Consider the following 25,961-nt stretch of genomic DNA (forward strand, 5'->3'; position numbering starts at 1 on the left):
AAGAAAGCGTCCAACATTTAAAATAAATTAACAACAACAAAAAGATTCAGAATTCTTTTTTGCCTCTAAGTTTGATTCCCCATTGGTGGAAATCCACCATTGATTTTCCAATGTACGAATACATTTATTTCCATTTAAATGCAGTGTACTTCAGGATTTTGTGTTTGTGTTTTACTTTCTGAGTTTTAATAAGAGCGGCACTATGCAGGACTTTAGTTAGCATGCCCAAGGCTTTCCCAGCCAATTCAAATGTTAATGTAGAGCAAGAGTCGGCAACCTTTCGCTCTTCTAATGTTTTGGACTACAATTTCCGTCAGCCGTAGCTTGTATATGCACTGGAGAAGGATCATGGGAGTGGCAGTCCAAAACATCTGGCGAGTTGCAGGTTGCAGACTGCCAATATAGACTAATCCAGGAACTGAGCACAAGACGACACTGATTCATCACGTTTAGTTCAAGAACAAGAATTTGAATGTCGAGCACTGCATACTTGCTTTTATTGTTGCCCTTGATTCTGGGTGATTGTAAAAGGGAGGGCAAATGGAACTAACAATGATCTGTCCAATCTAATTGAATTGGGGTATGGCATTCAGGGGACTGGCACTTATTCTATCCAATAAGTGGCCTCTAACGTATGTTGGAGAAGGGATATGCTGCATTGAATGCATGATCCCTTTTAACCAACATGTACCTTACACCTCTCATTATCAGCAAGTTTCTAAGAGCCAAATTAATTCTTCCATTCTCCAGTGGGTTGCCTAAATTCAACTGTTTTTCCTAAAGACACCAAAGAATTCCGTTCATCCATCATCTATCTCGATCTACCATCCATCCCTGAATCTTCCAGCAGGCTCCTTTGCCTACATCCTTCAAGCAGAGAGACCAGGCCATCCATCTGTTCCTCCGGCTGGGCTGTTCCCTCTTCAGTGTTTTGTTTTTTATGATGACGACGATGTGGTTTTTCTATATTGCCCCACAGGTGGTGGAGAAGCTCATCCGTGGACTCGCCATGGAGGACAGCCGGAATATGTTTGCCCTCTTTGAACGAAACAAACTTGTGGATAAAGCTATAGAGAGCCGGGTGATTGTTGCCGACATTCTGGCGAAGTTTGAAAGGTGTGTAAAGCTGTGGGTGGTGCTCTGCTTTTCTTTCACCCCAATACAAGAAGAGCATGAGTGGCACCCTCTCCATTCCCTGTTTTCCATCTATCATGTCCTTATCATGTCTGATGATCTGTGCAGTTGGCCTTCTCTTTTTTTTTGTCATTTCGTAGTATTGGTTCTATTTCTTAGTTTTAATTTTTTGTGCCTTTCTGCATCTAATATCTGCCTTCCTTTTACAGCTACTCTTACACCTCCTTTGTTTTATGCTTTCTCTTCTCTCCTTGCTCTGGTAATTCCCAGCACCCATCTTTCATGTTGCTCGCCCCCCCCCACGCTGTGTGATCTTTTTTCCTGTTCTTCCCTCATGCCGGTTCATAATGCTGTCATAGATGCTAAGTGGACCTCTGTCATTTGCAACACCTTCAGGCAATTCTGACTTTCTGCCCAACCTCACTTGCATACTGGAAAATGAAGGCCCATACTTGCAATGGTGAAAGGAAACCATTGGTACCAGAATGCAAAGTGTTTTATGAAACGCCTGCCTGAACAAACACATGGGTAACTAGGTAGCTATTGTCTAGATGTCTCTTGTACAACCTCCAATTCGTGTTTACTATCAATGGATCTAATTTCCCCACACATTGTTTTACTGTCATTCTGTTTCATTATCTTTTTTCCCTCCACACACTCCACACCCCTTACTGTGTGTCTCTCTCTTGCCCCCCTAATGGTCAACTACACCATCTTTTTCCCAACTGGATACAATCGCGTATCCCATTCTATTGCTACACATACAGACACACAATTTACTCTCATTGCTTCTCTTCTCCTCATTGTTGGGTACTATCAGTCTTTTGTGCTCTCTACACTGGTTAGTCTCTCCTTACCTCGTCACACACTGCCTACTATCAGCGTGCCCATCCCCTCTTCTTTCTTTCCAAGAGACGGGTCGCTATAACTGTGCTTTGTTTATCTTTCTCTTTTTACATCTTTTTACTATCACTGTCTCTTATCTTTACCCCTTCCTCCTCACATGCTGGCTACTATTTATTCCACCATCCAGGCCTGGATGGCGATCAATGGCCTCTGTCTCAATGGGGACAAGACAGAAATATTGATATTAGGATTAAAGAAGACCCTAGTCAAACTTGATAAACTGTACGCCAACTTTACCATTGACAACTCCATTATCACAGTGTCCACAGCCGTCAAGACACTGGGGGTCTACTTAGACTCCTCTCTGTCCATGACTAGACAAGTTAGCACTATCACTTCCTCTTCTGTGCAGATCACCAAACTCGTAAACGCCATAAAACCATACCTATCCAAACCCAATTGTATATCAATAGCTAGAGCAACCATTGGAGCCAAACTAGACTATTGCAATGCCCTTCTGGCAGGCACATCCATGAAAAACTTAAACAGGCTACCAGTAATGTAGATTAATGCTCTTCCTGCCGCCCTAAGCATCTTAAAAAGGTTGCATATCTCCCAGGCCAGACAATTAGCTCAATGGCTCCCAGTTTAAGAGCGTATCGCATTCAAAATCCTCACCCTGACACATAAATGCCTCACTCTCTCTGCACCCTCATGCCTATGTGAGACTATCACCAAATCCTCCTCCACACAGCCCACCAGGACACAATACACCAACCAACTCCACATCCCACGAATCAATAGTGCCAAAGCCGGGGGCCTAGGCTTTCCATATATTGCTGCCAAATCCTGGAACGCACTACCCACAGACATCGGAGCAGAAAACGCACTCCCTGCCTTTCGAAGAAAACTCAAAACCTCACTCTTTGCCCTGTAAAATGTAACTAACATTTAACTGTCACTGTAAATGCTCTGTACAATATCACTTGCCTGTAATTTTATGTATGTTCATTTATATGTAATTAAGCTATGTCTGTAACAAGCGCCACGATGCCCTAGGGCTGTTGCGCGCTTTACAAATCCGAATAAATACTATCACTGTGTCTCTTACCTTGCCTCACACACTGTTTCCTAAAACTCTCTCCTTTCTTTCCTCGTCACTGTGTCTTTCTCCTGTAGGTGTTCAGTGCACAATTGTTTCACAACACTCCGCGCTATCCCCTTGTCTTTGTTCATCACTAACTGGTCACCATACATATTTGTTATGTTCTTTCCCTCTTCTGCGCACACTGCTGGTGACTATTACTTTGTCACGTCAAACTTGCCTCCCACACAATGGTTGCAAACTCTATGTAATGTCGTCTTTCACCACACAGATTCCCAACACAGTCTGTAATTCTCTCATTTCCTCCCTACATAATGCTTAGTAACATGATACATTGTATCTTCTCTCCTTCATATCGGTCTATTTTATCATAAGACACTTCTATGCACCATGGTTAATAATCCCAGAGTCTGGCATCGCGTTCCCCCATTCTTCCACTCTGGTCTCCACCACAAGTTGGTTATTAATGCTGGTTCTCTTATAGTCTCTCGCTTCTGCCTCCTCTCGATGTGTCATGTTTTCACCACACCACTGCACACTACACAAAACCGTTACTAATGCCCTCTTGGATCTTCTCATCTGCTTAACAGGTTCGCTGGCACGGAGGAGCTAGAGCAGGAGGGCCAGTGGAAGCTCTACTTCAAGCTCTATTGCTTTTTGGACATTGAGAACGTTCCAAAGGAGGGAGTGGAGTTTGCCTTCATGTTTGAGCAGGTGGGTGTCCTTTTAGGCTTATGCTATGAATTTGGGGTTACCAGTCCATGTATATGGTTCTTGATATAGGTGACAAGACTTTGAAGCAATTGACAAACATTCCTGGCTGATCATTGTGAAGGCATCATGAAGCAAGACACCGACAACAGATTCAGTGTTCTAAATAAAATACTTTTATTTACTTAAATGTCAGAATGGTGTAAGGCCTAACTTGCCCTATGCTACGGGGGGGACTAGGATAGTGCAAGTCAGTAAGTTCAACTTAAGTCTGTCTGTGTTTTAAACCTATATTTGCCCTCACAACGAAAGCTAAACAATGTGTAGGGATGTTGGCACTAAAACAAGAAGACCCGACTATGAGCATCTCCGCTCCGTTTTGTCATCATTGAGACAGAGCATGTGTTCTGCCATCCAGATTTGAATGGCTTGTTACACTTGTTTCAATGAGGCGGAGTCCGTGGCGTAGTCGCCGGTCAATGGTAGGAGTAGCTGCGTGTCGTCGGCGTAGTTAGTGTAGGAGATTCCTTGGGCGTCAAGTAGGTCAGACAGTGGCTTCATAAAGATTTTGTACAGTGTCAGTGACACACAGGATCCTTGAGGGAAACCACATGTGACCGGAGTTAGTAGAGAAGACTCTCATTGTTCTGTTAGATAGGAATAAAGTGATCCATGAGGTGGGTTTGGAAGAGAATTGGGTCCAAGTGAGAAGGTGCTTGCACAGTATTTGGTGGTCCACTAAATTGAAGGCAGCTGAGAGATCTAGCAATAGAAGGAGGGCAAGTTTGCCTCCGTCTTTAGATTCGTCAAGCTGGTTTTTTAGGTCCATTAGGGCTGTTTCCGTCGCGTGGCCTGGCCTGAAGCCAGATTGTTGCAAGCCTAGTAAGTTGTTGGATTCCAGGTGTTGTTGGATCTGCAGATATGCTGCTCTGTCAAGTATTTTCATACGGAATGGTACAGTGGTAATGGGTGGGTAGTTGGTTGGGATATCGGGTTCCAGTGTAGTTCTTCTTAAGGAGTGGTAGTATCCAGGCATCTTTTAGATTGGCTGGCACAATGCCTGAGGCGGAGGCGGCATTGATGAGGGAGGAAATGAATGGCGCTAGAGCTTTTGTGCAACGTTTAATGACTGGGACAGGGCAGATGTCTCCTTGATATCTGGAGGGCGTGAGTCCCTTCGTTATTGTCTTGACATTGACTGAGACAGGTTTGAACTGAAATAGGGGTGGGCAGTGTGTTTCTTTTGCTGGATTTTGAATTGAAGCATGGAGATCTTACCCATTAGGGCAGATTGGATGTTTGTGCACCAGGCAGTGTCTTTGGTGCTGTTGTTAGGTGGGGCTGGGGATTCAAGCTCACAGAGTATACTGAAGAGTTCTCTAGTACTTGAATTAGCTTTTGCAATTCTGGCATTGTGTGTGGAGCTTTTAGCTTCAAGGATGGCAGTCTTGTAGACATCTCGGCCATCAACTCTGCCATCTGCGAACAGACCTCCAAAAGCTTAATCCTAGGACACTTAAACCTAGGCCTCCACAACACCACCGACCCCAACGCCCTTTCCTTGGCCAAAACCTTGGACAAGGCTGGGACAAGGCTGGGTTCATACAGTGTATCACGCTTCCTACCCACAACAAAGGCTAAATCCTAGACTGGCTTGCAGACTTAAATTGCAACATCCATATCCTCTCCAATGTACCCTGCCCTTGGTCTGACTACAACATCAGCACCTTCCAAATACCCATTCAGAGACAGCATTCCAAACCACCCCCACTGCCCGCAGTACACACTAGGAATTCTGGTAACATCACACATACAAGCAGTCTACCTCTCTTAATCCTCTCAGAGAGCAAATCACACATATCAGCGATCCTACTATACTGGTCGATCTTTACAACCAAACCTTGACCATTGCGAAATGGGTTTTGTTTAGATGGTTAGGGTTGTTTCTCCATGAGGTTTCCACTTTGCGTTTCGCTTAATGGAGGATTTTTAGGTCTGCGGTAAGTAAACCATGTGTTGACATGGGCACATGGTTTGGCTTTCCGATTGGGTAGTGGAGCGACTGCATTGATAGCAATGGTCAAGGTTTGGTTTTAAGGTTGATTTATTTGTTTACATGCAAATTACCCATCTTTGATAGATGATTGGGACACCCATAAGATGAATGTCTAATAATAGTTCTTAACATCGGGCTCCGCATACAGACCAATCCTAATATGAACCCTAGGTTTGGGCATTAGAAGGCTTGTGAAGGACTCACATGAGTCCCATTACCAATGTTCTTGACTGAGGACCTTTATTTCCCGCTTTTATAGAACAATTCCTATAATTCTAGACTAAAATACACTCTGATAATATAACTTATATCCCACTGCAAAATAACTGTTACAGGTAAGTAACGTGTTGCTTACCTCTCATAGGTGGCACAGCCCATAATGATCTTCGGTTCTATGGTAGTTTTGAAAAATCAATGTTCATATATTGCCTTAAAATTCCATCACTAATATCATGTGGTACTCTCCTCTTTATATAGATCACACTAATATTCTATATTCATATTCTCCACCTTGTGCAAATAGTATCCGCTGCTGGTGCCCTCACTTGTTTTACAGGAAAGAAAAGGTACGACTTGTTTACAGCATCCATATTCAAATGTCCCAAGTCACACAATTGTAGTTTTTCACCCAGTGGACCTTCTACATAGTGAAACCTGGCCCAGGACTCCAGGGAGGGGTTGCTTGTGCTATGTTTTCCAATGATGATGCCTTAGGAGTGGCACCATATTGTGTAAACGCATTTTCCTCTTGTTTTCATATTCCATAAGTATTCTACATCATATTTCTCAGTTATATAGTTTAAATTTGAAAACATCACTATTTTATGGTATATCGGCATCTTGCATGCCAGGGTTTTGTGAATTAGTACTTAGTTTTACCTTACAGGATGATCCACAACTAGAACAGTGCCCCATTCCCGTCCTCCTCCCCCCACCCCCCGAAACCCCATTGTAGTAAAAATCTAACATTCTTCAGTCCTCGTGTGTGAGGGATTTTCAGCCTTATCAGAGTCCTGCAAAAGCATGTCCTTTCTAAGGACCATCTTATTTGAGGGATTGATATTAAGCCAGAAACATCAGTGAGCTAAGCACTCTTCCCTGGTATCTGTGTGCATCTTTCAGTCACAGGTTTAAATCCCAACAGGGCTGACTCAGACGTCCCTCCTTCTCTTGCCAATTAATTTAGCACCGTTGAGGTCGGTAATCATAAAATCTGTTATCAGTGGCAAGAGTTAGTTCAGTGTGTGGTGTGCTTTATATAATTGGTACAACATTAAATTAATTGTGAAATCAGTCTTGTGTAAAATATTCCTTTGAGGGTCTTCCTGTGAGACATAACTATTTATTTATTTATTGATTGCTTGTTGGGCGCTTATACAGGAAATATATTCTGTTTCAAAGTGCCCAAAGCGCAGCAGGGAGGACACATGGGATAGCAGTACAAATTAAATATATGCGGAATACAGAGGGGGAGGCAAAGGACAAACCTACTATGCCTTGTATTCTGCATGTGCAGGAAGGAAGAGGGCAGTGGGATAGGTGCTGTGGTGTCCGTGCTCGAGGGTGAGCCGCAGATGAGTGCAAGGTATAGTAAGTGCTATGCGGCCCGGAACCACATTAGGTGGAAAGTGCGAATCACTAGTGCGGAGGGTGTGCTGAGGCAAGTGCTGAGGAAAGACAGATGCTGGGGAGATTGGGTGTGAATGTCCGAGGCACAGAGGTTGCATAAGGGTCCAAGACACCAATCACAGCAACTGTGAGATTAGCAGGGGAAGGAAGAAGGAAAGGAGGAGAGTCTTGAGGTGTTTTCGGAACTTCTCCAGGTCCTGCTCAAGAAGCAGCGGGAGGGGGAGGCTGTTCCAGAGGAGAGATCCGGTTGAGGAAAGCGATCAGCCTCCTGCTCCCTTTTTGGCAAAATGCGTTACACACAGAGAGTTGGTGCCAGAGGACTGTAGAGGTCTTGAAGGAGAGTATTTGGTAAGAGAGAGTTGGAGGTAGAGTGGTCCCCGGCACAGACAGCCTTATGGATGATGCAGAGGGATTTGAATTTGATCCGTGCAGCAACCGGGAGCCAGTGGAGGCTCCTGCTTGACTGGATGAGGGCCATCCTTTGCAAAGGATTCCTGTGGACGGGCAGTCCTGTGTGGAGGATGTTCTGGATGAGGGCCATCCTTTGCAAAGGGTCCCTGTACACGGGCAGTCCTGTTTGAAGGATGGCCTGTAATTGGACTTTCCTGTATGACATTGTAAATCATCTGACCTCACAATTTATGGATGCACTTTATCTGGTGAGGGGTTAACATGGTGGCAAATCAAAAGGTTTGGGTAAAACCAACTATGCACTTTATTGCACTTTGATTGTCTTCGTGATTTGCAACACTGCCATGCAGAACTACTCACCTCTAGGCGCTGACCTGTGGCATAAAATAAGCCATGACCATGACTTGGTGACCCATGATCTAACTATGACCATACATGTGTCCTTCCCATCATAAACCTGCACTCATCTGGTGCTGCTGTTATTTCATAGTCTAACTCCCCTAATACCTGACCACCTGCTAGCTCATCAGTTGCTGTCTGATATTCCTACACCTGAATGTTCTTTATCATTTCTTTTCAGGCTCATGAAAGCCTCATCAATGGGCACTTCCCCGCCCCTGAGGAGACCCTGCAGCACCTGGCAGCTTTGAGACTCCAGTACCTTCACTGTGACTATAGCAAAGTTACGTGGGGCCTAGAGAACGTCTACCCCGTCAAGCGCCTGAAGGCCAAGATCCTGCAGTCCACCAAAAGCAGCAGCTCAATGTCTTCGGCCAACACCCTGGAGAGGAGAAGGACCAGCTTCCTAGAGGGGACTTTGAAGCGCGGCTTTAAGGCGGGCTCCATGAAGAAACAGAGGCTGGAAGAAGAGCAGATGCTGGAGATGTGGGTAAAGGAAGAGCTGGCAGCGGCACGTGTCAGTGTGGCGGAGAAATGGAAGCGCCTCCATGGCATGTCCCAGCACCAGGCCATGGTCAAGTACATGAGCATCGTAAAGGAGTGGCCGGGTTATGGATCCACACTCTTTGATGTAGAGGTAAGCAATGTGGGGATAATTCAGGAGAGGAGTAAATGCATCCATTCTGTATCAGACCATTTGGTCTGAAGCCATTCTATTGCTGCAAAGGTCTGGATGCAATGGTCTAGTTGTGGAGTAAGTGTGCAGGTGTTGACAGTGAGCTGTGTGCATGAGACTTCATACAATGATGTTTGGAGCAATTTAATTGCTGCAGAACTGTGTGTGCAAGTATCTCGGGTCAGTGTGCAGGGGTCTCAAGGGGTCTGTGTGCAGGTGTCTGATGGGGGCTCGGAGGCCGGTGTCTGACGGGGGCTCGGAGGCCGGTGTCTGACGGGGGCTCGGAGGCCGGTGTCTGACGGGGGCTCGGAGGCCGGTGTCTGACGGGGGCTCGGAGGCTGGTGTCTGACGGGGGCTCGGAGGCCGGTGTCTGACAGGGGATCGGAGGCAGGTGTTTGACGGGGCGACCCTATGCCGGGGTCTAATGTGGAGGGTTCGTCGGCAGGGTTCTGCTGCAGTCAGTTTGGAGGTGTCTGTGTGCACAGGTTGGCTTTGGTAGATGTGGACTGTCGGCCGGGGATCAGCAGGGTTCGGTGTGCAGGTGACAATATTGAGCAATGTGTTTACCTCTTTACTGGGCTGCAAGCTGGGCTCTGAAGAATGGGAGCTATCGACGGGGCGACAGCATTCTCAACTGAGCACGGAGGGGGGGGGTGGTGTCCGGGTGTCAGTGTCTTCATGGTGCTGCAAGTTTACCTTTGTCAATGAGGTGATATTTGGAGCACTCTATGCAGGGGTTTTGGCCTTTGCGGTGGGCTGTTTCCTGCCTCCATAGTTGATTATGTGCTGCAAGGGGTTGTGGTCCTGCCTCTGCAAGTGACTCCGGGGTAAGTTCAATTACAGATGTATCCATTCCACGCCTAGCAATAAGAAACCTAAAGCAAATCCACATGCATACAATAATTGCTTTTACTAAAGAGTATAAGGAAGACTTTTATAGATCAGCTTAATGCTGGGGACTGGATATGAAGTTCACACAAAGAATAGAGGTCATTAAGACAACATCTGCAGTATTCAAATAGATTTGTGATGGGTACTCCCAATTGGGATATAAAAGGTTAACAATTGAACCTCTAGATTCAGTATAGGGCAGTAACTAGGAGGGGACGCCGCATATCATCTCCATGCCCATGGCTTGGTTCGGTATGGAGAGCATTGGATCACCTTAACCATGGCAGTCACAAGTCCTTCTAGTCGGAGTCAGACAAATGGGGGACAGGGGGAAGCCAGTGACAAGCATGCCAATGGGTTTCAGATCAGCAGCAGCTGACTCATCATTTTTCCTTCACCCTCCTCTTCCATCACTTGCCCTCTAGAGGGAGCTGGTGTTCACATTCGAACTGCGCAACAGCACCCAACTGGGACATGTTAATGCGTCCATAGCAGTTTATTCAGGCCATGGGTTTGGAATAGCCCCTCAGGACCCCCAACGGTCTCACAGAGGACCATCAGTTGGACTGAGCTGCTGCGGCGGCAGAAACTAGAGTATTCAGTTTTCCCACATGGTCCCAGCCCCTCCCTGCTCCCCCAATATTTTCTTTGAAGAGAATTGAGGGCTCTTCTAAATCTCCCGGATTCTCTGAGAACTTAAGGCTGCTCAAAAAAGCAACCAATAGTATTTAAAAAAAAATAAAACGATCGTCCTTCAGTCGCTGCATAGGCTCAAGTGATAATCCAACAGATAGCCAGTCGCCCCCACCCGTCCCCCAGAACTGCTTGTTAGACCCTAAAGACCTCTGGGCATCTGGATCCATTGACTTACGACGAAACCAGGGAATTGTTTAAAGGTCAAAGATCAGTGTGAGTTAGCGGACCACTCCCTCTGTCTAAGTGCAGCCTAAATATAATGTCTAAACACATCCACGGGTCTAGCATAAGTGCAAGAACCTCTGTCTGGAAAAGTGAAGCCGAAGGTGGCAGTGATGACCCTAGCACAGAGAAGCCTTGGAGAACTCTTAGGGCTGTCATTTCAAGGTTGCCTGATATCCCCCAAATACCCAATAGTAATCCTCGTGTCACCCTGCAAATCCATGAGATGGACCAGCACTCTTCCAGTGGCACTCTGACAGTGTCCAGGAGTCCAAGCAGCCCTCTGTAGGACCATTGACGGCACCTTGTACCCCCTGTGTCACCCAGTGACTTCAACAGAACACTAGTACCTCTTAAAGGACATTAGCAGCCTCAACCGAAGGTTCTCCAACATCCAATATCAGAGCTGCTGGTGGCCCTGTATGAGCACACCAGAGGCCCTTGCCAGTCTTTGATTGGCGTGGTTACCTGCTTCTCTGGGGTACGGCTCTTGGAAGCAGGTGGTTATTGCCTGTGGTTAAAGGCTGAAGAAGTCCATGGGTTGGGTTTGTTTTGGGTCAAGTTAACATTTTCAAGGTAAGTCCAGTGGAACAGGAGGCAAAGTTCTTCAAATACATTGCCAACTGGCCTAGGGTGGTGGGCTTAGACGAGTAAAATGTTCAAGCTGCAGGGGATCAGAGGGGCTAATAATGAGGGGGGATGTGGGACAGATGAACATTCCTTTTTTTTAGGCGAAGGGAATGTGGGAAGTTGGTGAAGGCTGCCTGGTTAATGTGGAGGCTGTAGCCAGGTCTGGAGGCAAATCAAAGGACGGGGGGCGATGGGGACGGGGGAGAAGAGAGGTGAAAGTTCAGGAATGTGAATATGAAGGTTGTCTTTCTGTGTTATAGGGTAGGAGGAGGCTGGGCAGAGTGAATGGATGTGTAGGATGGAGGCATGGGAGCTGTGATGAGCGAGTGGTCGGTGTAGGTGGCAAGATCAGGGTGTTCAGCGAGTGGTGGAGGTGGAAGGATCACCGATAGTTCCTTTACTTGGGAAGCTGAGGAGGAGAATCGGAGATGGCCTACAGGAGCATAGCCAGTGGAGGCCAATAGTCTGGCACGAGGAGGGTGAGCGGGGGTATGAGTATAGGACATAGGGACAGACTGGCCATTTTGAGGGGCATGTGGGTGTTCAGGTGTGCAAATGGACATCACCCCAGCTTTGAGATCCCTGCAGTGGCTCCCCTCGCAGGCACACAGGACATTGATCTATTCCAGATTCATACAGAATTCATCTCATTAGGTCAAGCTCGGCTATCTTGCAAGGGAGTGAGGGTCCTTAGGCGAGCTGAGGAATGTGCAAATGCAATAGGTCTCTGGGCTCTAAATCTCCATGGTTAAAAAAACAAAACCCATAATGAAAGGGCTTCATTGAAAATGTGTCCTGGGCTGTTTTACAGAGGATGGAAAACACCCCTTCTCACATTAGAAAGGGCTTGAAACACATTGGTTCCTAAAATATCTACAGAATTATGTGTGCTGGGAAAGAATTCCAACACTTTCTTCTACTTTTACTTAAGGTGATGTTTGGTGTATATTTCTGAAAAATAACTATTTTGGGGTGAGAATTGTACGTGGCAAGTGTATGATGTTCCTTGGTCATTGCCATATGTATGCATCACCCTTTGTGTTTGCTCCACTAATTGCAAATTCCTTGTACTGGTAAATAAGGGTTGGTTCTATTATTGCCTGGATGCGGTGGGTGAATGAGCAGTGCCATGGAACACATCACTGGTTACATACTCAATTAATACGTCTCTCCTGTATTTCAGTATAAAGAAGGTGGATTCCCCAATGACCTGTGGCTCGTGGTCAGCGCGGAGAACGTGTCCGTGTACAAGCGTGGCGATCCAAAGCCCTTGGAAACATTCCAGTACGAACATATAGTCTTCTTCGGTGCGCCACAACCCAACACCTTCAAGATCACTGTGGACGAGCGGGAGATGTACTTTGAAACGCCCCAGGTATGTCCGAGCGGGGAGGTTATTTCACAAGGAAGCGGGCACTGAGGAGAGGCGGAGCAGGCATCATAGCTCCAGGATGTTCCAGGAAAGGGACCATTCGTTTCCTGGAAGGGCTATATCAGGAGTGAGTCTTAATTGATCTGGCACGCACACAAGGCCCAGACCGTAGGGATTGGATAAGGCACCCCGGCATTTCTTTCTTGGGAGAGGTCTTGTGGTGCTGACATCCTTAAAACCCATACACCAGCTTTAGATTAAGGACAATGTTTCCAGTTTTCTCTTAATTTCTCATGACATGTACGGATTGTGAAGATACCCAGTTTATAAACCTGCAATAACAGAGGTTTTAAAAATGTCTGGTCTGAAAATAACCCAAGCTTTGCAGGGTACAGACCCTGAAATGCTTGGGTTATTTTCAGACCAGAAATCTGTTAAAGGACAAGATTTGATTCAATAGTTTAACACTGGTCTAATCCACCTTGCCATCAGCAGAAACGTATTGCCCTTTCAAGTCTTCCAAACAACATATAACTTGTGGCTATGTTCTGGATTAGACGAGCCTTCCTTGTGGTTCGATGAGTTCTGTTAGTGAAGACTCCATACACAACCCGAGATAACTTTCCTCTTCCTCCCTGGGTTGAGCCCTATGCAAGAGCCCACTCCTATATGCCAAGGCCCACCATTCTCTATGCCCGATAATGTGGCCGTCCAGTACCATAAACATCGTGTCCTTACTTCACCTGCTACTCTGACTTCCCAATACACACCTTAATCCTCTGTTCTCTAGGCTTGCTAAGCCACCTCGTAAGGCATGCCTTATTCCGCGATTTTACTTACCTTTACTCCTTCTCCCAAGGCAGATATCATTCAGCCATTCCATATGCCTGCCACCCCATCTCCAAATTCTGTACGCATGATGCCTCATCTCTCACGACACACCTCACCTATCCTTTCTCTTTGCCGGCTACTGCAGCTTCCAAAACACTGGTTTTATGGTGCATCATTTATATAGATTTGGGATTTTGAGAACACGTTATCCTTCACTATAAACTTCCAGAATGAGGTCTACGCGAGTCGGCACTCGTGCGGGGGGATGAGACTGGTTCTTCCGTGTCTTGTATGTGTCTGGGCCTTTCCAATGTAGTTTGTGGGAGGATAGGCTCTTAAATAGCAGCATGGTCTCCAACTTCACCAACTTCACCATGCCTGAACATTAGCAATGCATAGATCCACCAATAGGGAAACGCTAATGACCAATGAGAATATTGAATATTCTAGGCTTGCACTCTAGCTCATTAGGTGCAGGACATATCAATGTTATTGGACATGCAATTTGCATTAGTCTGCTGGAGAAAAGAAAAAGAGGGGAAGATAAGAGGAGGGGAAAGCAGGAAATGGATGCTACAAACACAGAGGGAGGAAAGTCTTGTGATAGCATGGGTGAATATCAGCTCAGTTAGGGGAACATAGTTCTGCAAAAAGGACCAGATAATATGACCTCAAGTCTTGTGATAATTGGGTTGTGTTTCCAAGGCATATTTGAAGAATGAAAAGTTAGTATATAATGTAATGTTGGGGCTCAAGAGTTGGGCACCCCCGGCCGTAAGAAATACTCTGCCTCATTTAGGACGTGAACTAGACACAGCAGGGCCACATGTACGCATCTTAGTAGGTGTATAGTAAATGTGGCTTAGGAAACTTGCGATGCAATATCTATGGCGCATTGATATTCGCTTGCTTTGGATGCACGCCGCATCCCATACTTTATCTTCAATAGTGGCCCCCAGGGATTGTTTTTCCATCTCCATGTAGAAGACCCGGAAACATTCTTCCTCCAATATTTAACCAGTTTGTGAATAGAGTGGATATTAATATGGGAGCCAGCACAGGATTTGTAAGATGTTGGAGTACTCCCTAATGGTGATGTGAGGAAGAGTTTGAATTTAGTGGCAATCTCGCCCTTTAATCTAAAATACGCTAGTATATGTGAAGGAGGAGCCCTCAGATATTTCACCTTCTGTAAAGCGAATAATTCACCAATTTTGTAAAGATCGAGTTGAAGTCTCATTACAGCCCCCAATGTTTGCATTCTTTTCAAGCTGTACCATACACATCCGGATCCAATCAATCTCTCTCTCTCCCGCTCTCTCTCCCGCTCTCTCTCCCGCTCTCTCTCCCGCTCTCTCTCCCCTCTCTTTCCCCTCTCTTTCCCCTCTCTTTCCCCTCTCTTTCCCCTCTCTTTCCCCTCTCTTTCCCCTCTCTTTCCCCTCTCTTTCCCCTCTCTTTCCCCTCTCTTTCCCCTCTCTTTCCCCTCTCTTTCCCCTCTCTTTCCCCTCTTTCCCCTCTCTTTCCCCTCCCTTTCCCCTCTCTTTCCCCTCTCGTTCCCCTCACCCTCTCTCTTTCTCTCCCCCTCTCTTTCTCTCCCCCCCTCTCTTTCTCTCCCCCTCTCTCGATCTCTCTCCCCCTTTCTTTCTCTCTCCCCCTCTCTTTCTCTCTCCCCCTCTTTCTCTTTCCCCTCTCTTTCTCTCTCCCCTCTCTCTTTCTCTCTCCCCTCTTTCTCTATCTTTCTCTATCTCTTTCTCTATCTCTTTCTCTATCTCTTTCTCTATCTCTCTCTCACTAGCCACGGCATCCATATTATAGGTAAGCCCCACTATCTCAGTACTTCAGTAACTGAAGTGTGGCCCTAACGGCTACAGCATATCTTTCTGGCTCCCTCCAGAGTCCTTCCAAGGGGCTCACTATCAGAACCCTCCCCAAGCCGACATTTGGGATACTGTTATGCCTTAACAGGTGCCTGGCTCCTTTCTCTCTATTGATGCGCTCCATCCAGTTCCCTTCCCCGATGTTCCTATTCTCCTCTCTGCTCTACTGTTGCCCTTCTACCTCCCTCTGCTCCTCCTTCTTCACCCACTCTCCTCATCTGCCCTCTGATGTTCACATGCTCTCCTTCCTCCCCCACCCCTTTCCTACCCCATCCCGCTCCATCCTCTTTCTTTCCCCTTCACTCCCTGCCTCTCCTCCTTTGCCCTCCCTTTGCACAAAGTCCCTCTCACTCAACCCAAAGAGCACTCCTAGCTTCACGTTCACTATCTGGTATCACCCGATATTCCTCCCCTGGCCCCTCTGTCCACCTCCTCGCCTCCTGAACTCACCCCTACACTCTTCATTCTGCTTTCCTTGAGCTGGCCTTTTATACTCCTCCCTTTTTGTTCCTAACCTCTTCCTCCCACCCCTTCATTGGTCTGGCACCACGCCTGACCCAACGGGCCATCTGTGGAGCCAGACCACTTGGGTGGTCTTTCACATTGATAATCTTCATAAGACCTTTTAAGTTCTGGACCCTTTTCTTGTGCAACATCGGAATCCAAATGTGTGCTCAGATAAAAGAACCACCCTCTCCTTTTGACATCTGCTCCTCAATAGTTGCCAGGAGGTCTGCGAAGTGGGCGATGCCATGGTTAACTTATATTTATAGCCTATGTGGTGTGGTTACCGATTATGGATAAAGTTAAGTGTTCTGTGTGGTGGCTCAATGACAGACAGATGTATGCACTAAGAGTTACAGCCGGAACCCTGGTCGTCTTTATTAACTAGAAAGACTGCAAGGTTTACCCATGTGTCCAGGGGGCTCTCTTCTCGGACCCCGTCCACTCCTAGTGGCACTATCCCTGCACTTTGGATTGGCCCGCCGCTTTGGTGCCCCAGTCACCAGGCCATTCTTCAAATGCTGAATGTGTCCTATAGCTCTGAGAACAAAGTGTAGTCTGTCCCAAATCTGAACTGCAGGTTTTTTGAGAGGCCTCAAACAATGGCCTATTCCGCTGAACCCCAAAGTCCTCTGGTATCTGTCTGTTCTCTTGGGCGCTTTTGCAGGTGTCATGCCCTGACGGCACCAAGTTGTTGCCCCATTGTCCAGCTGCTCTCTCTAGCCAGGACTTTACACTGTTATGCTCTGCCATGCCACCATGAACTACTAGTGTCTGTCTGCTTCCACTCTGACGTCAGACATTTCGATAATCCGATTTGCCTTGCTTGGTCGCTGCTGCTGTCTGCTCCCTTCCTCTGATGACTATTCAGGCCCTCCTCCCAGGTGCTTTGAAGACTGCTGAAGTGCCCATTCTGAGTACCACCACTATTTCTACCAAAGCACTTAATGAACTGCCGCCCATAGAGAACTGCCCATTGGTGTATATTGGGGTGCGGGTCTGATGGTGATATTTGCTGATTTCTTTTTTTCTCTTTTTTCTTAGGTGGGTGAAATCACAAAGATTATGAGAGCGTATATCAACATGATAGTTAAGAAACGTTGCAGTGTTAAATCTGGTGTTAGCCAGGACAGCCGGGCAGGAACCTGGATCAGGTGATTGGAGGCTTTGCCCAGCCTGATTCAAGCAATCGTCCGTGGATTGGACGCTTAAGAATTTCAGCAGTATATAGTTTATAACTGTATTTTCAACAGCATGACAAAATAGTCAGTGTTCACATATCAGCTTGCTAGAAACTCGCACCAAGGATGGGTGTTAAGGCGATGCAAGTGAACCTGTTTCTGCTGATGGAATAAAAAAGGTATTGGTGCATCCAGAGAAGTTGGGATATCCTTGTCTTCTAACGGGAAGTTACACCATCACAGTATGCCGATGGCCCAACCACTAATGGGATATCCTTGTCTTCTAACGGGAAGTTACACCATCACAGTATGCCGATGGCCCAACCACTAATGGGATATCCTTGTCTTCTAACGGGAAGTTACACCATCACAGTATGCCGATGGCCCAACCACTAATGGGATATCCTTGTCTTCTAACGGGAAGTTACACCATCACAGTATGCCGACGGCCCCACCACTAATGGGATATCCTTGACTTCTAACAGAGAAGTTACACCATCACAGTATGCTGATGGCGCCACCACTAATGGGTTTTGGACACGTTTAATTGTGCAGAGTGGACGGAGCAGAGTCCCTGCTGATTTCATGTACGATGGTTTGAATTTGTTGCTGGAAGCATTGGCCATGTATGGACTTCTGGCACATTCAAAGTCTGAAGACAATGACTGCCAAGTGACCAAGGCTCTGGCGTCTAGTGTATGTGACGTGAACGCATCTCTTCGATTGATTGAATCATCGAGCCACGGGATGACTGCATCTGTTGGACATTATTTTGTACTCCGCCCTTAATGGGACTTGTATGATTGACATGAACAATAGAAGGTACACATGATCCACCGACTGGGTGTTCTTGCTCACCTTTGAAAAGCAGCAGTGTGCCATGAAGCAATTCCCAGTTGGCCTTGACATTTGACAAGACGAATGCAGTGTCCTCACAAGATGGGAAAATTGCTGCGTTTGGAATTCTGGTTTCCTTTTGGCGGATGGACAAAGGCTTGCCCCAGCGTTTGGGTCATGCCGCCAAAGTGGGCAGTGAGGCACATGAGTGTGGCCGGCTACTGTGTGCGATACAGAGCACAGGTTCACACTGGATTGCTGCTCTGCGACTAGTGTCCAGGGGTCCTCCTTTAGTGTGCAATTGAAGACCCATTCCTTTTATGTAGCACTGTTTTGTTTTAAATCTTAAGAAAATGTGTATCTGACTATGTTATGGAGAGTATGGAGGTTGAATCCTCGATGGTGGGTAGGAAATACAAAAAGCTATGGCCTGAGCCAGTGACAGTCACTCAGGAAGTAGTCTTGATGTGTTTATGTTCTGTAACGCAAATATTGCTACAAAGTTGGGTTTTTAAAGATGATTATATAGTCTGTCCATATCAGCTTTTCAAGTAGACATTAATGCAATTTTCATGCTTCCAAGGAACACACTGGAGGTGAAAGTCTCCATACACCATCTCAGGGCTTTTTACCAAATGTCGGAGAGAGGTTTTGTTTTGTCACTGCCTTTGGACTATGATCGATTCTTATAGAATATGACCTTGTCTTATTTATTGTCCTCAAACCTATGTGCGGTTTCTGTAAGCCTGCAGGTGTTCGCGGGACTGCACAATGTTGGCATCCCCCCCCTTCATGTTTGCACAATGGTCATGGAGTCTGTCAAGCTCACCTCTGATAGGGCCAAGTGGAGGCTGGGTCTTCAGTGGGTTGCCATTATTCACAGACTCATCATTGTGATGTTGCGCATTGCGTGGTCCTGCATCTTCTGTTGAAACACGTATGCACTGGAGCTGAAGAAGGATGCTGTGGAAAACTCTGTTGTTTGAAGCTTCTGATCAAATTTCCATCTGTTTGAAGACATCCCATATCAGAACTGCCAAGGGAATGAGGCTACCCTTACATATGCCTATGATTAATTCACCCTTTGACCAAAAGCACTCTGCGTCGCAGCAGCCAACGCACACTTCTGCAAGGTTCCATCTCTGTCCCAGTAATCTGCATACCCTGCTCCGCAGCATATGACCTGCAACATTAGTGAGCAATATGTGGTCTGTACCATTAGCTATAAATCTGTGATCTTCAGTGTCTACAGTCTAATGATCAGTCTTTGGCATTTAGCATTGCTAGTCAGTTGGCGGTCTTCAGCACCAGTTGGTGGTTTGCAGCTCTGATCAGCAATCGGTGTCCAGAATATCTAGTGATCTGGAGCAATATTCAGTAGTCTTTGGCCTGCAGGTACTGGTCAACATGTTGTGGCCTGCTTCACTAGTCAAAAGGTTTGAGGTCTACACTAGACAGCATTTTGAAGTCTGAAGCATTATTCAGCAGTCTGTGGTCTACTGCAGTAGTCAGTCTGTCATCTGCAGCACTAAATACATGATGGACTCTTGCATTAGTTGGCAGTATGTGGTCGGCAACACTAATCAGCAATCTGTGGTCAGTAGCACTAGGTAGTGGTCTGCGTTCATTTGAATTAGGCTGTGGTCAGTGGTCTGTAGCACCTGTCAGTCTTTTTAGGGACTGATGCACCAGACAATATGTGATGATCGGCAATGATAGTCACCAGTATGTGGTCTTTTGCATTAGTTGGCAGTCTGTGGTCGGCAGCACTAGGTACTTGTCTTCGGTCAGTAACATTAATCTGTGGTCAGTCAAGCCTGTCAACAGTATGTGATCTGCAGTATTATCAACTCACGGTCTCCAGCATTAGCCAGCAGTCCATGGCCGGCAACCGCATGCAACCCTCTTCTTCACAACATACTGTAGCTATAGATTCCCCCCCCCCTCCCCACCAACACAAAAAGCTTTTCTTTTTTCCACATTATTTGCACTATAGCACCCCAAACTCCTGTTGCCAGATCTCATTCTTTAGACCATTGGGCTTTCTAAAATATCCCTGTTCAACCCGAAATGTTGAATTCCCTTCTACAGTCTAATGCAGCAGCTTCTGGGCCTCCTTCCTTTATCACCATTGCCCACTTCCCCTCTGCCACACACTTTAACAGCCGTATGTCTAATAGGTGTACAGCTCCCGTCCACTAATCCTCTAAAATGTCTAAACATCTTTTTTCAAGAGAGGGCAGGCACTTTCTTGCCACATTTTGGGGTGTATGGTTCCTTCTTTGCTGAAGGTGGTGGGGCACTTTCTCTCACTCTTCAAGCAGAAGAAATATGCACACCCCCTTTCCCATATATGTGGACCATTGCAGAAACTGCTACAGATCAATTTCTCCACTCGAAGTGTATGGCGCCTACTGCCCCGGCAAACAACTACACACCCCATTCCCACACCAGAGGCATGCAACTCCCCCCTGCACCAGGGATATATACATAGAATATATATATAGCTCTGCCAGAGCCACAATAGACCTGGGCTTCTTGTCTTTCAAAACAAACTGAAGCCAAATGGTGCCCCATCTCACCCTAGACCGCATACACATCTCTACCTAAAATGACCATGCATAGTCCCATTGACCATAGCAGCTTTCATTGGCACCTGTTCTATTTTTACAGCTTACGAGCTTCCGGTAGCCTTAAGACGCCTTATTCCCAAGACTTATTTACAATGCCTTCTAATTGTGTCCTTCACCGGGAAGAGGTGGAGGAAGTGTACGATTGATGCAGAAATGAATCCGGAGTGAGGTGGAGGGGTGGCCCTGTCCTTTCCCTGATGTTGGTCTCATACACTGGTCCCTTGTCAAATATCCCCCCGCCCCTCTCCATGTCCACCTCACTCCCCCCTTGTATTACCAGATCTTGGGTTGCTGCTGGCAGCTCCACCCCAGGTGTGAATGTATTTCTCTTGTGCCCCAGAGTCCTTTGTTTTTAATTTGTAACTGGCTTTACATTATAATGCTTTAATAAATTATTGTCTCCAGTCTGACTCCTGGTTTTATTTATAATAATGGTGCTTAAAGATGTGACTTAACACTCGATGCCCTCTTCTAGAAAATCCCTCATTGCCCTTCTCTGCAACATTCACGGGCATTCCCTGGCACATCTGATCAAGCAACCTGTCTGTGCACCAATCCTCTGAGTGCCATTCACTGTGGCACCATTTATTAAAATGTTCTCTTGGGAAATTGGTGTATCTAAGTAAACCTTCGACAAAAGAAAGACACACATCTAAATCCAAAAATCATCAAGCAATGAAACAATATCTTTTTTTAGCATTACTAATACAAAAGTTCATACAATTCTTGAATAAGCATTTGCAGTATTAAATTTAAAAAATATTAACAAAATAAACAGGCCTTTAAAATACGTATCATAATTAGATAAGTATAACTGAGCGCATTACCACTTTATACAAAGCAAGTCAATTGGATGTAAAAACGAAATCACAGAAAATGTCAGTGGAACTTTGTTACGGTTAGATAAGCAATCCCCAAATTCTCGAGACATCTGCCAATCCAGCTTATTTATGAAACTCCCAAACACTGTTGTCCGCAGAGTCAGAAGCTGTGTCAAGAGAGGATTTAACGGTTGGATAGTTTCTGCTTTATTGCAATAGTTACACCAGTTTTGTACGCTTGTTGATTTAGAGTGTATGTTATGAATCTCCCCCGTGGGCAGGAGATCTCAAATAAGCATTTGGGAATTTACCAATTAACGGGGGGAAACATGCCCAGAGGTTTGTCAAATTTGGGGGAACTGTTGTGGTTTTTATATAGCCTACTGGTTTCAATTGTTTCACACAAGACACTTAAAAAGAAATGTTTCTTCACCGCCGTAGGATTGTTAAAATTTCAGCAGTTTCACATAAACTATGTAATATATTGTCACTTTTAAGCATATAATTCTGAATTGGCCCAGCTTTCCCCTCCAATCTTATATTTCTAAAATCACAGAAAAGCAAATTGTGAGGTGGGCGAATAAAAATGCCTCTAAAATGTCAGCATTTTACATTTCAACCAGCCGTGTAGTGATGTCAGACCTAGTTCATAGCGAATCAAGGAAATTGGAGTGTAATTCGGTAAAAGCAGAGCAGTCTTCCAAATGTAGCTATTTTGCCCATATAAGAATTGTGACCCAGGAGACCCATCGCCTGTCCATAAAGCAAAAGCGGGAAGAGTCTTCGCTCTATAGAAATTGATTAAGGGTATGACCGAGAATCTACAATGTTTTATTCATGCGTTTCATTCATTTTTTTTTTGAGCAAAGACTTTATTGATTTTAAACATAGGAAAACAACTTAACAGTACATGCATCTCTCTGTGTATCAGGGCTGGGAGCAAGGGAGCAATCATACAATCAACATTTTCAGGAAGAGGGTCAGGAGAGGAGAGAGAAGCAGGTAAAAAACTAAAAACAACAAAAGAGAGGAAAGAAGAGAGAAAAAAACTCTTGGTAACTGGGACTGCCGTCTAGTGGTCCGTCAGACTTTACCAAAGCAGGAGTTACTCGTGGCACAATCAGTATGTTTCTGGCTCGCTTCATTCAGCATCTGTCCATTCTTAGCGTCTGCCGTGTCACATCTGCCTTCTAGCTGGCGTCTTCCCAGCGGCTCCATATTTTGATTGCTTTTTGCGGGCAGCCCCTTGCAGCATATACCCGATGTTCCATGTCGGCGCAGATGTCCACATCCACGACCCATTGGTCGTAGTCCGGAGTGTGTTTTGCGCCCCACAATTGTGCTATATTCCGCCTGAGCACGGCCGTTGCAGTGAAGCAGAGTATCTTTTCATACCGGGACAGGTCGGTTTCATTAGAGATCCCCAGAAGGAGATGTTTTGGGCATCTTTCTATTGTCTTGCCTATAACGCTGGATAGTTTGTCACAGCATTTCTGCCAAAGTTGTTGGATATTATTGCATTCCCATAGGATATGGAAGAATGTGCCTTCCTCACGCTTGCATCGCAGGCAGCGTGCGTCTGTTGTCTTCCCCCAGCGGAAAAGGGCGACTCTTGGGTAGTAGACGCGGTGCAGGATCTTTAGTTGGACCAGCCTGAGTCTTGAAGAAATGGTTACCTCGCGCGGGTACATTAGGGCCTCCACCCAGTCTTCCGGCTGGAGCGGTCCCACGTCCCGTTCCCATTTGGTCTTCAGGCTGGTCAGTTCTGGTGTCGCAAAGGATGTAATCACATTGTACATGGTGGAGGTGACTTTCCGTTTCACCTGGTCCGACACCATATTGCATTCAAGGGGGGAGCTTTCCGGTATGTTCCGTATATTTTGTTGGTGGGTGCTCCACGCATGTTGCAATTGTGTGTGGTGGTATCTTTCTGTGGCTGGGAGGGAAAATTCCTCTTGCAATGTTTCAAATGGTGCAAGTTTGTCCTCCCGCAACACAGCCCCGACGGTGGTGATTCCTCGTTGGACCCATTCGGGCCATCTAGGTAGCTTTTGTATTTCAGGAAGATGGCAATTGTTCCATAGGGGTTGGGCCAGTGTCAGTTTCCCATCCCATCCTAGGTGTCGGTGTACCTCTTTCCATATTCTCACAATGTGTGTTGCCATATCTGGTTTCGGTGGGTGACCCAGGCTTCCGTAGAGATGTTCTAATGGTGCTGTTGTGTTGTGGGGGTTAATTGCCTTGATGTGCGGAAGTGTCCCATCTCCATGCAACATGTCATTGACCACCATCAGCTGGCCGGCCCAGTAGTATTGGGGAGGGCAATCATTTTGAATAGTGCAGCTCTACCCAACAATGTCAATGGCAATGAGATCCAGTTGCGGGTGTCTTCTGCGAATCTTGTTACGAGTGGGGCAAGGTTCAGGGATGTATAGTCTGCAAGTTGCTGCGTGATGCGTATCCCAAGATATTTGAACTGCTCCATTTCGATCTGGTAGGGGCCGTTCATTGCACTGGTTGCAGGCGCATCCCCTATAGGGAATAGGATGGATTTGGCCCAGTTCACTCGTAGGCCACTGAATGCCCCATATTGCTCCAGTATGCTCGTAACTCTGGGACAGGAATTGGCTGGGTCCTTCAGATAGATGAGCAGGTCATCAGCATAGAGTGATACTCTGTCCTCCCAGGTTGCTGACCAGCGGAAGCCTTCCCAGGCAGGTGTGTTTCTCAGGAGAATTGCCAGGGGTTCTATTGCGATCGCAAAGATCATGGCTGACAGTGGGCAGCCCTGCCTCGTTCCTCTCCCCAGCCCAAAGGGATCTGATTGCCATCCATTGATCCTAGTTCTGGCGGTTGGACAGTTGTATAGTAGGCGTACCCAGCTCATAAAGTTCTCGCCAAAGCCCATACGGTGCATTATGACCCAGATAGCCTCCCATCTCACTGAGTCGAAGGCCTTTTCAAAGTCAATTGCAAGTAAGGCCAAGGGGCCTTGTATGCTGTGGGCTCTTTCCAGGGCTGAATATATTCTGTAAAGGTTCATGCGTGTTGATCACTGTGGCATGAAGCCACACTGGTCCGGGTGTATCAGAGAGGGAATGACCTGTTGGAGGCGGTCTGCTAGTATTTTGGCCAGTATCTTTGTTTCGCTGTTGATAAGTGAGATAGGCCTGTATGAACTGCAGGTTTCGGGGGGTTTGTCCGGTTTGGGTATCGCTATTATCGTTGCTTCACGTAGGTCAGGCGAGAGAAAGCCCTTTTCACGTGCATACTGGTACATCCGTAACAGGTGCGGAGCAATCACATTGGTCCCCACCTTCCGCCATAGCTCGATCGGGAAGCCGTTGGGACCCGGGGATTTGCCGGTTTGGAGGCTGGATATGGCGCTTAGAATCTCGTCCTCCATGACGTCTCTCTCCAGTAGTTCCTGCTGCGCCGCATTTAAGGTAGGGATGGCTATTTCCTCCATGATCGAGGCATCCATTCGAGTCCTGGGTGCCCCATAGAGTTCTGCGTAATACTCTGCAAAGCCTTGTGTTATGTCCTGGTCCGTTACACGAGTGTTTTGCTCTCCTGTCTCCAGCCGCCAGACATGGCTGCGCCCTTGCTCTTTCCTTTCCAGCCATGCCAGCAACTTCCCAGCTTTGTCTCCCGTTTCATAGATTCTCGCTCGCATCGCAGTATGTGCGTGCCTTGTATTATCCATTGCTGTATTTTGGAGCTTCTTTTGTGCTCGAAGCAGGGTGCGATTTGTGTCCGGTGTGTCTTCGCTTATGTGCTTTTCCTCTGCCTGCTTCACTTGCTGTTCTGCTTCAAGTATTTTGCTAAGATGCTTTCTTTTTTTGGCAGTCGTCCATGATATTAGCTCGCCCCTTAGCACTGACTTGTAGGCCTCCCACAGTGTCTCAGGGTTAGAGGCAGACTGTGTATTAAGCTCAAAGTATGTGTTTGTGCTCTCCTGGAGTTTATCCACTAGCTCGGGGTCCCCCAAGTAGTAGTTATTTAGTCGCCAGCTCGGCGGGGGAATCGGCCTGGATGTTGTGATTTTTCAGTTCAAGCGGGGAGTGGTCAGATATGCCTCTAGGAAGCAGGTCTGTTTCCTGTACCTTGTGTAAATCAGAGGGCGGGACAAAAAAATAGTCCAGCCTAGATAGGGAGGCATGTGCCCCTGAATGGAAGGAGTATTCCCTAGTGTCTGGGTGGAGTTCTCTCCATGTGTCGCATAGACCCAGTGCATTGGTGAATGTGGCGAGTCGGGTAGTTGCGTTGTGGTTCCTGTTGCGTAAGTGTGAGCGGTTACGTTCATGACTTCGTTGAAGTCTCCACCCAGAACCAGCAGGTTGGAAGTGTTGTTCGTGATCAGCGGGGCAATATCTGTGAGCAGTTGGTCTAGTTGGGTTGGTGGTGCGTAGGTGGCTAACAGTGCGATGGATTGATCCCACAACGTGCCCGTCACATATACGTATCTGCCGCCAGTGTCCAGGCGCACTGTGGTGAGT

At 46.6% G+C, this 25,961-nt stretch overlaps 1 protein-coding gene across 1 annotated transcript in view; it reads left to right on the forward strand.

The window, feature by feature from the left end:
• The window catches only part of LOC138489261 (unconventional myosin-X-like), a 788,454-nt gene extending 767,409 nt beyond the window's left edge, over positions 1 to 21,045 (forward strand). Inside the window, exons 37-41 of the mRNA XM_069616957.1 lie at positions 980 to 1,116; positions 3,676 to 3,799; positions 8,473 to 8,928; positions 12,590 to 12,781; positions 17,035 to 21,045. Of these exons, the coding sequence (XP_069473058.1) occupies positions 980 to 1,116; positions 3,676 to 3,799; positions 8,473 to 8,928; positions 12,590 to 12,781; positions 17,035 to 17,148 (1,023 nt within the window). The 3' untranslated portion in view covers positions 17,149 to 21,045. The remainder of the gene's footprint in view (positions 1 to 979; positions 1,117 to 3,675; positions 3,800 to 8,472; positions 8,929 to 12,589; positions 12,782 to 17,034) is intronic.
• Positions 21,046 to 25,961: the final 4,916 nt, after the last annotated feature.

The sequence above is a fragment of the Ambystoma mexicanum genome, chromosome 9 (genome assembly GCF_040938575.1).
Source record: "Ambystoma mexicanum isolate Mex_15411 chromosome 9, UKY_AmexF1_1, whole genome shotgun sequence".
Classification (NCBI taxonomy): Eukaryota; Metazoa; Chordata; class Amphibia; order Caudata; family Ambystomatidae; genus Ambystoma; species Ambystoma mexicanum.